This window comes from Cygnus atratus, chromosome 3 (assembly GCF_013377495.2).
Source record: "Cygnus atratus isolate AKBS03 ecotype Queensland, Australia chromosome 3, CAtr_DNAZoo_HiC_assembly, whole genome shotgun sequence".
Classification (NCBI taxonomy): domain Eukaryota; kingdom Metazoa; phylum Chordata; class Aves; order Anseriformes; family Anatidae; genus Cygnus; species Cygnus atratus.
Genome location: NC_066364.1, coordinates 66,562,716 through 66,574,964, shown reverse-complemented (window position 1 = coordinate 66,574,964; position 12,249 = coordinate 66,562,716). Strand labels below are relative to the sequence as shown.

The 12,249-nt window shown below is 34.6% G+C and overlaps 1 protein-coding gene across 5 annotated transcripts in view; it reads left to right on the top strand.

The window, feature by feature from the left end:
* The window catches only part of SCAF8 (SR-related CTD associated factor 8), a 93,542-nt gene that overhangs the window by 22,240 nt on the left and 59,053 nt on the right, over positions 1 to 12,249 (top strand). For 4 of the 5 annotated variants that reach the window (XM_035538835.2, XM_035538837.2, XM_035538834.2 and 1 more), the window contains exons 2-7: positions 628 to 711; positions 2,690 to 2,734; positions 4,705 to 4,866; positions 5,316 to 5,472; positions 7,266 to 7,396; positions 10,801 to 10,977. In XM_035538835.2, the coding sequence (XP_035394728.1) occupies positions 628 to 711; positions 2,690 to 2,734; positions 4,705 to 4,866; positions 5,316 to 5,472; positions 7,266 to 7,396; positions 10,801 to 10,977 (756 nt within the window). Of the gene's footprint in view, positions 1 to 627; positions 712 to 2,689; positions 2,735 to 4,704; positions 4,867 to 5,315; positions 5,473 to 7,265; positions 7,397 to 10,054; positions 10,634 to 10,800; positions 10,978 to 12,249 lie in introns of those variants that run through there. The other variant, XM_035538839.2, reaches the window with a different exon arrangement.

Below are 12,249 nucleotides of genomic sequence, written 5' to 3'. Positions count from 1 at the left end.
TTTGTTTTAAGGATTTGTAGTACTTTGGATATGTTATTTGTTTTTGTTAAGGCAGTAAATGAAGTAAGTGTATGCTTTTTGCAAATACGTTAGTTTAAGTAGCAAAAGTGGTACATGTTTGTTTTCATTGGGCTGAAAGTTTTCATTTTATGGAAGATAAATAATATTGGTTTCAGCAGGCAAGTGATGATGAATATAAACATATTTGGTTAAGCATCTGTTTTGCTTCCGTCGAGTGTGTATATATTTTTTTTTATTATATTTTTTTGCCCTAGAAAGGAAAACTTGATGAGAGCTATCATGTTTGCATATCCCATGCATTTCCTTTATAATGTCACTTGTGGGTGTCTGCTGTATGTAGTGCTAATAAAACCAGGTATACAGTGACTATTGCAAAGAAAAACCTGTTATCTTATAAGCATTTTGGATGTTGCATTATATTTCATTGGGCCTTTTTATTTCTTCTCAAGTGGGGGATGGCTTTTCTTCCGTAATGTATACTTGAAATCAGATGAAAATCAGAAGTGGCATTTTCCTTGTGGTAAAAATACTGTATTTTTATACTTTCTACAATTCCAGAATATATTTCTGATCACTTTGTTTTCTGCCTTTTTTTTTTTTTTGCAGTTGTACTCGCTAAATGATTATAAGCCACCCATTTCTAAAGCTAAAATGACACAGATCACCAAGGCAGCAATCAAGGCGATAAAGGTAAGGACTTGGCTAACTTCTTTTAATTCCCTTTCCATTACTCATCTTTCACAAAATACAAAATAGTTTAAAGATCTTACTGCTGAACTTTTTCTCCCTTTTTCTGTGTAGTTTCCAAGGTATGACCAAGTATGATAGTGATGGGATTTTCAAAGGTGCAATAGAGGGCTTAATTTGCTGTCTGACTTTTGTTGTTTGGTTGTCATATGTGAGAAAGAGTTGTGCCAACTTGACTTTTCGATCTGATCTGAAAGACGGGCTTCTTTCCACATTTTAAAAAGGAAACACTAAAATTACCTGAGAACAACTGAATAATTATGAAAATACTAAGTTTTTTTCTGTTTTTTCTTCAGAAAAAGTAAGATAGGTGTGCCTTTGAATCAATGTAATCGTATAAGTTTTATTTAATTTTCATAAATTCCGTAGCATACCTTTTCAGATGTGTTGTTCATAGATTTTATTTTTGATGTTGCTTGGATATAAGTCGTTTGTAAGCTTTAGCATCAGGACACTAACTAAAGACTTATCTTGCCACAAAGTAAAACTAATTGCCAAACAGCAACAAAGCAACAGAAAACAGCACTGAAAAATGATGGAGGAAAGAAGTATGTCATTAGTGTTAAGAGTTTGAACAGATGGACGTTAAGTGAAAGTTTGAGAGGTGAAAAAGAGGATAAGATAAAAGCAAAAAAGACATGAACTTATGCTCTTCCTTTCTACATTCCTCTGCTCAGAAGCTAGGTATGTTTTCAGATAGTGGCATCTGCATTAGAGTTCTGTGTGATTCCAATGGGGCAAATTAGTGATAGAAGAATGAAACTCACTCTGTTTTTTAAGAAACAGAAATCAGCATAAATTAGAGACCATGTGTTGCAGTATAATGAAAATGCTTAAACCTTGTACTGAACTTAAATAGTAACTGATAATAAATAGTTCTATAAATTAAACAAACGATACCAGAATCTTGTATAATGTATTTCTCCTGGGAACCTTAAAATGTATATACGTATGTCTGTTTTTAAAGTTTCACTACATATTTTCACTGTTGAGTAAACTGAACCTCAAAGACTTTAACCTGCTAAAGTTTTAAAAGTTCTAATCCTAGTTTTCCCAATATTATCTTGTAGCTACCAGTTCAGTATCTAATCTTACAACCTTAGGATATTTAATGCTAGAGCGGTGTATCAGGAAATAAATATAAGTTCAGTAAGTGGGAGTGATGTATTTTATTGCACAGATTTTTTTTTGTAGTTCTTAGAGCTACTCCTAGTGTATACTCCAACTGTATACTACGTATGGAGTTGTTACTTTCTTGTTAGAACAGTCAGTTTCCATATGCTACTGTTGAGACAAAAGAGGATGTAAAGTAACTGCTGCATTTGGTGCCTCCCTGTGTTCGTGAGATGTGTGTTTCAGTGCATCTTATGAGATACTGGAATAGTGTAGCTCAGGCTTCCACATTTATCATCTCAGTAACGACGTTTAATTTTGTAGAGCATTTATTGAGATGATGTAGAGCTATTGCAATGATATGCAATATGTTTAAAAAAAATAATAAAAAATAAAAATAAAAACACACCGTAGGACAAGTCTAACGTCCACTAAGTACTTTTTCTTTATACTCATGTTTTTAGGTTATTAAAGCAAATATATGTAAAATAAGTGAGATACAGAAAAATGCTGTACTTGGCAACATTGCACTAACATCTTCAGACATGCACAGTGTGTTTTTCAGGAAGCAATTACGTTTTTCTTACTAAATAAAAAAAATTATTTAAAAAAAGAACAAGTGAGATGAACTTTTCCTTATGCTGTTAAATCTTCTAAGGAAAACAGCATATTCAGCTGTAGGTGTTGGATTGCTGGTTAATCAACCAAAGTTTGTAATTGTAGCTTTACGGTCCATATTGCAAGACTTGAACAAGTGTATGCATCTTAAGATTTTCTCCTGTATTGAAATACTATCTTTATTTTCCAGTTCTACAAGCACGTTGTACAGAGTGTTGAGAAATTCATTCAAAAGGTAAGTCAGTAACAGGTATTTCATGTTAGCACAGAGAAGAGCTTCCTCATTTTGTATTACACACAATATTCAAGACCATCAAGTTTTATGTATACATATGAACTAGCGTTTTTATCACACAACAGTTTATTTCAGTTTTCAGTTGTATTCTGTTTCTGCTGGTAATTAGTAGGTGGTCTTAACCCATGATGCAGAAGGACAAATACTTTGTGAATTCTGCTTTAGAACTACTTCTGTAGGTATATTCATTTAATGTTAAAAGAGGCTGTCAATTAAATGTAGCCTATGAGCTGCTGACAGCAAAAGAATTGAAAGCAGCTTGGTGAGTGACAGTCACTTTTGCTTTTCTGCCAGGTTTTCCCATAGATTTTAAAGTTGAAGGTCACCTTTCATCCTCATCTTTTGTGTAGTGTGAGACGTAGCATTTCAGTTGGTAGTTCCTGTAAATTAAAACAAACAAACGAATATGGCTAAACTGGAATTACTTTGGGGGAAGATGCAGTAATTATTTAAAGATTCTATATAACAAAGAGTTTTATGGTAGTTTGCTTTCTTGCAACAGTTAATTATTGTTGGGTAAAACTACGTTTTACCTATAGTTGGAAATGTATGGATTCCAATTTGTAAGTCTTAAGTCATAAAAAAAAGGCAAAATTGTCATTGAGCGTCAGTGAATTCCTTTGTATCTGATGTACAATGTTTGTGTTTAGAACCTCTCAGATTCTCTCTGATTAATAATTGAGATGTAAAGATAATTTGTACTACTTTGTCTGTATTACCTCGTGGGGATAACTAAAGAACAACATTCCTTCCAGTCAGCCCTATTTAATATTTTTTTATTAATGACCTCAATGATGGTATAAATAATACACAGAGGAGGAAGTTACGCTCTCTGGGGAAGGAGAAATAATAAAAAGAATGTCTCAAGATAAATAAAAAATATAAAAGGTGAAAGAATGGAGAAAAGAAACTGATACACTTAAAATTATGAACTGAGGCGTATATAAAATGCTTGAGAGAGAACTAGGAGGAGATGATACTGAAAGGCTGTATTAGAGGTGATGGATGACTTTACAGTGTTAAATAATGTTTATAGATTATCTGGACTAGACAGGGAAACAGTGTACTTCCTCATGTATTCTTTTTCATCTTTTCCATGATATCTTGTGTGATAAGTGTGTACAACAATATTCATGAACTAAATCCATGTCATAGTGTAGTCTAGTGATGATTTCATTGTATTTCTGTTCAAATTCTCATTATATCTTAAAACTGATTACACTAGTCTGGTGCAATTACTGTGCAACTAAAAGACCAAAATTTTACCTCTGTTAAGTAAGTAAAATTACCTAAATAATTTGCAATGTAATTAGAACATATGTTTTATGCATACCTTGCTGTTTGTAAATTGTGCAAGTTTTCCACTGTTTTAAAATAAGTATCATTGGTATATTCTCAACCTATAGATGTCTGCTAAAATATCTTCTTGGTCTGGCAGGGGGAGGTTATACCATACACTATGTAGAATCATGTAAAATAAAGTAAACAAGTGTTAACTTTAATGTTGATTTTAATCTCCAGGAAAGAAAAAAAATATTTTTACTTATATTCACAGCTAATTCCAACAAACTATTAAGAATTTGTTCATGATTTATGTTGCTCTACCTTTTTGTAGGTTCATGTGCTAATTTTTAAGAGAGAGATTCAAAAAAGTTAGGTTTTTGGTGGTAATAAATAAAATTCAAGCCATGTACATATTTGTAGAATACATACAGCTGTGCCCAACTGATCGTTAAGGGTTAGCTGTCTCTGAGAGAGTTTCATGCTTCAGCACAATTTATTAAATAGCAAACGTTTTGGTAATACTTGGACCCATTTAAAAATTAGAGTGAGCTGTTCATGATTAGTCTGCCATTAATGGTTTGTGTTACTTTTCACATATGCAAATTTTGAATTATCATTCTTTGTAGTGCAAACCAGAATACAAGGTGCCTGGCCTATATGTCATTGACTCCATTGTGAGACAGTCCCGGCATCAGTTTGGGCAAGAGAAGGATGTATTTGCTCCAAGATTCAGCAATAACATTATCAGTACTTTCCAGAATCTGTATCGTTGTCCTGGGGATGACAAGGTAAGCTACTCTTATATTTTTTTCTAATAAAAGCAACCTTTAGTATAAAGAACAAAGATTTTGATCTCACTTTTTGCTTACTACAGTGGACCTATTTATAGACTGCTCCTTACACATTTATATGTATTTCTTTAATTTTGCTTGCCTGAGTGTAGGGATGGGGGAAGATGCATGCAATTAGATTAATTAATCTTCCCAAATTAATTAGTCTTTACTAATTACTATTCATGATGTCGAGACACCCTCTATAGCCCCCTAAAGCCCCAGGTTTATGGGTTAGACATCTTTGATGTGATGCAGTATAACTGTTTTTACGGTTCTTACTGTTTTGTCAACCTAAAGGTGCTTCAATCTCAACAGATTGGTGTTGCTACTTAAGACTTCCATAATTCATAATAACAAGAAAAATTATCATGACACAGGTCTTTTGTTATTCTCTTTCATTTTAGAGTAAAATTGTTAGAGTGCTAAACTTATGGCAGAAGAATAATGTGTTCAAGAGTGAAATTATTCAGCCTCTCTTGGATATGGCAGCAGGAATTCCTCCTCCAGTTGTGACCCCTGTCTTGCCCAGCACTACAGCTGCTATGAGCAACAATACACCAGGTAAACAAAGACAGGTTAAAATCAAATAAATCACATGGTATCAAAACCCTTGTGTCACCTCTTGTACCTTGGCTGTTAACATGCTGAAAAAACTCTTATTGGTTTCCTTTAGATAAATCAAATGAATTCCAGAAAGAAATGTGTTATAGTCAGCATCCAGATAAGGGAAATAACAAAAACAAAACATAGCCTGTTGTGTTTACTTTCTAACTATACACAACTGAAAATATTTATAATATAACAGTGCGGTTAGACCTAGTTTTGCACTTGAAAGTGCAAACAAAACAGAAGTTCGCTGTCAGAGTTGAAAATCCATCACAGTACTTAATGCAGTGTTTGTTAATTAGTGGTGCCATGATTGAGAGAAATGAAAGAGAACTCATCTGTATCTTTTTGCTATCCCTACAATTGAATTTGATGGACAACGTCAGACAGTGGTCTTTTGCTGGTCAACGGGTAATGATTTTAAGCAAAAAAAACTGCATTGGTACTATAAGCTGCATCTAGTGACATACTTCCCTCTCCCTCTAGTTTGGAGTTACTGATTCATAAATCATATTGGAGAATCAAGTGGGCAAAAAACTGCTCATGGAGTATGTCCCAAGTTAATAAATACGGAGGTTTTAATACATGCAGACTTGATCACTCCGTGCTTTAAACATCTTCCTTACTTACGTAGGTAGATGGTGGAGAGAGAACTTTTCAACATTTTTCATTTTATGGAAGTTTTTCATTTAAGATTGGGATGCATGGGAAATTTTATATGTAAAAATTATGTTTTGGTGCATATGAACCTGGTTTTATTACCCACCTTTTGCTGATCCCATGCTGAAAAGCAATGTAGATAAATCCATCTTACTTTCTGCTGACATTTGTAAATATGTAGTTCCTGCTCATGGACTTTTTGCATCTTCTACCTCAGTGTTTTTTATTTTCATTAGTTTGATTACTCTAAATTATCGAAATCACAGTTTTACTCTAACACTTTTTGGAATTTTGATACAAAATGTCTTTTTAAACAGCAATCTGGTAGTTTTATTTGGCGTTCATCAGCATCTCTCTACTTCCGAACAAAGAGCAAGGGTATTTGTAGGGATGGAGGATTATTCTGATCATTATGACGTGAATCTAATGATCAGATTGCTGATTTAGTTTCAGCTCTTTGTGAAAAAAAATGTTAGGAGCAAAAAGAAAATAAAACTGGCAATCTTAATGAATCCTGTTGCTGCAGGTTGAAATTTTAGTAGAATCCTTGAGGCTTCTGCTGAGCGTAAAGTGGCAGTCCAGTAAGTTTGGAACTAATTTATGTTTCTGAGTAGATTGCTATCAATTATCATTTGATAAATATTTTTCCCACTAAATGGTTTAGATTACTGTGTGAAACCTATTTAGGTTTCTTGAAATTCCCCCTATGTATTTCTTGTTAGTACTCCCACAGGTCAGTAGCAAAAAGATCTGTGAAATACACAGAGTAATACTACTACTTCAGAAATGTTGACATGAGTATGTTTTATTTCTGTATGCTCTATATATGTATCAGAAAAATAGTTTCTGTTGATGTTAATAAGTGTTTTCTCAGTATTTAATACTGGTTTTGATGTCCGAGGAAGATTAGCGTGTCTTTATAATTTGATTTCTTGCAATTCAGAAATGATTGTTGTAGAAAATAAACAGGAATGCTCATATCAGTTTTATCATTTCTGTTACAGCAGCTTTTTTTTTTTCCTCCCCTAACACCATTTCTAAGCCAGTATGTTGAAATATTTTGGCATACTGTATTTTCTCTCTTTTAGGAACACCTGTGACTCCAGTTACTCCAGCCAATGTGGTGCAGAGTTTACCCGATCCTTGGGTATCTCAGATTGCTAATACAGATACACTTGCTGCTGTAGCACAGATTTTACAGAGTCCCCAAGGCCAACAGGTGAATATTTTATAGGTGGTTACACTATTTGATTCTGTGTCTTTAAGGAATATTAAAAGGAATACTGCTTTCATGGATATCTCGTAGTTTTTTGTCCAGTATTCATGTTAACTATGTTGTTCATGACAAGTAAGTTCCAGGTAAACTAAAATTTCTTATTACCTCTGTAACCAACCCTGTTTGTTCCCTAAAAGAATCCCAGAATGTGATTTCAGATAAGATGGGCTATAATACATACAATTTCTTCTCTACTTAGTATTGCAGTTGACTAAATAAAGAGCAACACTGAGATTTTGTGAATAAATGTGTAAAATAGAATGCCATTTAGCATATTTCTCTGATGGATGCCCCCAAGAAGCTAAACATTGCGCAGAATTATATATAAATGTTCTCATTCTGGAAGTGTGAGTCGATTCTCTTTATCTTTCAGTCAGCTAAATATGTTTTTTTATTTTACAGTGTTTGAACATAAGATCTTGGTTTAGAAGTGACTGATTTTGTGTTCAATTTCTAAATGGTGAACTCAGTAAAGTGGCTTGATGTGCAGCACGTATTGAACTGCTTGTCCTTATAAAGCCTGAAGTTATATAAATCGAGCGTTCCCAGTCAGCTGTGTGTAAAAAACATAGATCATCGTTTTTCAGTTTGTTAGATCTCTGGCACCAGCCTAAATGTGGAATCATGATTTTTGTTTGGTCTGTAGCTATTAGTTGAGGACTATAGTGTTTTACCTGATGTGGTACTAAAAAAAAAAAGAAAGTCCCTGGTTTACGAGTAAGGAACAGCCACCAGTGAGCTGTTACAAGCACTAATGCTGACAATAACAGCTTATTTACTCAATGAGGTGGCTTTACAGTGTTCAGCTGAGCAGAGCCATCTGTAATTGTTCATAAACCAAGTAGAGGGAGTATTTTAGTCAGATCGCATTCATGTGGTACATAAAAAGCAGAGCAGAATGAGTTTGTGGGATACTTTGTAAAGTGTGGAGGAAGGATAGTGGCATAGTTCTTAAGGGAGGGATGTGAAGTGAGAAAGTCAGTTTAAAGATTATTACTTAGAGAACATCCTAAAAAAAAGGGAAGAAGCAGAAAGATTAAAAAAATAAGAAGAAAATGAGAAAGAAATTAAGAGTTCTGAACCCAGCAGGTCACAAAGAAATAGCATTTGGATATTTATCCCAAAATGGTAATATGAAGAAGGGAATGGATTCTGAAGGAGGGAAAAGATGGATGCAAAGTGTGGAGAAAGACTAGGTATACAAACTTATACATACAAATCTCTAGGAGTAGTAGATGAACTGCAGCATTTGCTTCCATCCTCTGTCTGTATTTTTTTTTTTTTTACCTGTTCTCCAAGTCACTTCCCCCATTCCCCAAAGTCCTTGATTTAATCCTGAGATTGTATTTAATGGGTGAGAATGCATGCAGCTAAAATAAGAGTCTAGACATAGGAGAGGACAGGAGTAAGAAAGATGTGACCAACAAGAATGTGAAAACAGCTAGAATGGTGACCATTCAGGATTTTCCCACTCTAGGGCTTCCATCTCTGCTTCTTCAGTTTGATTCCTTCCTACTCAAAGTGATGTACAAGATGAGCAGCCACTTTTGTATATCTTTTGTGGGTCAGCCAAGAAGGAATTGGGAAGCTCTTCAGTTTTGCCTGTTGCAGTAATTAGTGAAAACTTGTGGCGAGGTAAAACAATAACTGAAGCGTTTCTGGAGGCTTTGCTGTATGAGGAGTCTGTATTTAAAGAACAGGAAGAGTTACATCACATTATCAGAAGGTAACTTTAAAACAATCTCAAGAGGAAATCATGCATTTTTGATGCATTGTGGTAATGAAGATCGTTTTAATCAGCTTACAAAGTTTGTAGTGAACCCTAGTAAAAAGAAAGAGATCGAAGCCTTAAAAGCTTAGTGTGGAACCCCATAAGGAGGTGGAATGTGAACTTAAAGATAACTGGGTACTTAAGTCATCAGAGTTTGAAACACCTGGATTTGTTCAACCTTTTTCCAGAAATAACAAAAAACAAGTCTGTAAGGGATTTACCTCATGGAAAGTCAAAGAACTGCTTCCACTAATTCTGAGGTACTTTAGGAGGGCTTCTTTCCGTAGGGATAGTACCTTTTCCTTTTGCATTAAGATTAAATTTGTACAATTTTATAGAAGTATCTCTGTTCAACAGATGAACGGATCCACACATGAAAAAGTTAGCCTTTCATTTCCTCAGTGGGACAGCTCCTTAAATAATAATAGTAATAATAAAAGCATAACTAGTAAGTTGGGGTAAGAAAATCATGATACACCAGACAATTAAATGATCTTTATGGTACATTTGTTCTAAAAAACCTTTATGGAAGATATACCATTTTTCTTTATTTTTCCTCCTCTAAATTTGAGGGAGTTGACTCATAGGGTATCCTGATACACTTTGATCAAATGTTTTAGGTCCGTTCTGGGCTGTTCACTACACTTCTGAAAGTTCCTTCTCTGATGATCTATAGTACTCATTCCAGTATAATCCAAGACCTCTCCTGGTTTGCAGAATGGGGTTGTTATTAAAAATAAATAATTTAACATCTGCCTTTTAGCACTGCCCAAACTAATCATTATATATTTATTTTAAATGAGAGAAGTAGGTAGAGCCCTTTGCTGTACTATGTTTTGCCATAGTGGATGGAGGAATTTTGGTTGTTACAAGACATTTGTTGCCCTAGAGCCACTGCTTCTGGTTCGACATTGTATCTCACTAACTGTCACATTTTATCCTAGGATAGGACTGTACGTAGTGCAGAATCTGTGCCAGTGCAGGAAGTCAAGTTAGATTCCCAAGTCTTCATTAATTTGCTTTTTATGATTTGGTTGACCTAACATGTAAGTGCAAACCTGAGTTTCAGCATGAGATTTTCCTCATGACTTACCCAGAGACACTAGCAGAAATTCTTAATGTGTGCAAGTTGCACCAGTTTAAGGTGGAGCTTGCAAAAGTGCAGTTATTTCCACTACACAAATGTTATTACATACAGATTTTCCTAATGTAGGTGGGCCCTTAGGAAGCTGGAGTAGGCTAACAGATTTTTTTCAGGTCAGAAGGAATCAAACTGGAGAAACAGAAGAGGGTGAACCCTAGAAAGCAGGAAATCCTGAGTGGTGACTGGTCATCATGCAACCTGTCAGAGCAAGTTAGGAGGAAGAAGCATCTGCATGTCTTATCAGCCACAGAAAACAAATTAGCCAGTAAGTGGGAACATAATTTGCCATAAATGAAAACAGATTAAGATGAATTAATAGTCAGAGGTTAGATGATACTGCGTTCATGAGGGTTTTTTCCCTAGCTGGAAGGGAAAGAGATTTATTTTAAAAAAATTTCTTGTTTAATGCAGTTGTTGTCTTTTCTCTTTTAGCTTCAGCAGTTGATACAGACGCTGCAGATACAGCAGCAGAAACCTCAGCCTTCGCTACTTCAAGCCCTGGATGCTGGTCTTGTTGTTCAGTTACAGGCCCTAACCGCACAACTTACGGCTGCAGCTGCTGCTGCCAACACACTTACTCCACTGGAACAAAGTGTCTCTTTTAATAAGGTAGCAGTAGATTAATAGAAGTTAAATATATATATATATATATATATATATGTTTATTGTATAATATATGTAAGTAAAAGTTGTGACGTAGTTATGTGGTGTTCTTCACCTTTTATTAACATGGTGAGGAGAACTGAGCGTGTCTTGTATTCTCCCCTTCCTGTGTTTATGGTCTAAAGTATGAAATGATTTCTTACAGGGTAATGAAAGAAAAACACGCAGAAATTTATATAGCCTGTTTTCCCAGAAGAGTAAAAGGTGATTGGACTTGTAATTTTCTTAAATTATAAATGCCAAGAAACCTCCTGTTCGTACCCACCAAGTGATAGTAAGTGAAGAGATAAGTTTGATTATAGTTAAAGCTAGTAACAGGACAATTTTTAAAGGATGTCAAAATGTAATAACAAACAAGGTCTGTAAGAAAAGAAACTTTGTGTGTGCTGCAGAATGCGTGTCTATCAAATATAAAGAATAAAAATACAGAATGGAGGAATTTAAGAATAAAGCTAATGTAGAATGCCAGGTAGCAATAAGTGTGCTGGCAATTAGAATAGTAGGATAAAAAAAAGAACTTCTATTCAAAGATTTTAAAAAAAAATCTTGTTCCAGTGTCTTCAGAAGAAGCAGCTCATGACAATATAATCTCCATAGGATTGTCTTGAAGTGACTAAATAATAAGGAAGTCAGAGAATCAAAGCAGTGTTATTTTTTCCTAATCCTCATAATCTCTTTTTCAGATAGTTAGCTGACTAAAAACTTTTCAAGTAATGAGTCTAAAGTTTTAGGACAGTTTATCTTAAATGTCTAGAATTTTTTGAGGTAAATGAAAGTTTCTGAAATGATAAAGAGTTGACATTATTAATGAAAGATACGCCTGTAAAACTAAACCAGGAAAAAAAAGAAAAAGTCCTGTAGTGATAGAATCATAGAACGGCTTGGGTTGGAAGGGACCTTAAAGATCATCTAGTTCCAACCCTGCCACGGGCAGGTACACTTCCCACCAGACCAGACTGCTCAAAGCACAATCCAATGTCGTCTTGGAATGCTATATTGTAACTGTAAACATCAGATGGAGTAGGGTATGATCACAGGGAATGAATGAATCAGTAATGGGGACCACCTTAATATTTCAATACAAAAAGTAATTAAGAATACAGCATTGTGTTGTGCTTTTATTCCATGCTCTTCGATTCCAGCATTTATGTGGATATGTGTACTGGCAGGTGTGACTGTCTTGAACATGGACAGGTTAACTGGAGCAAATTGAAGGAA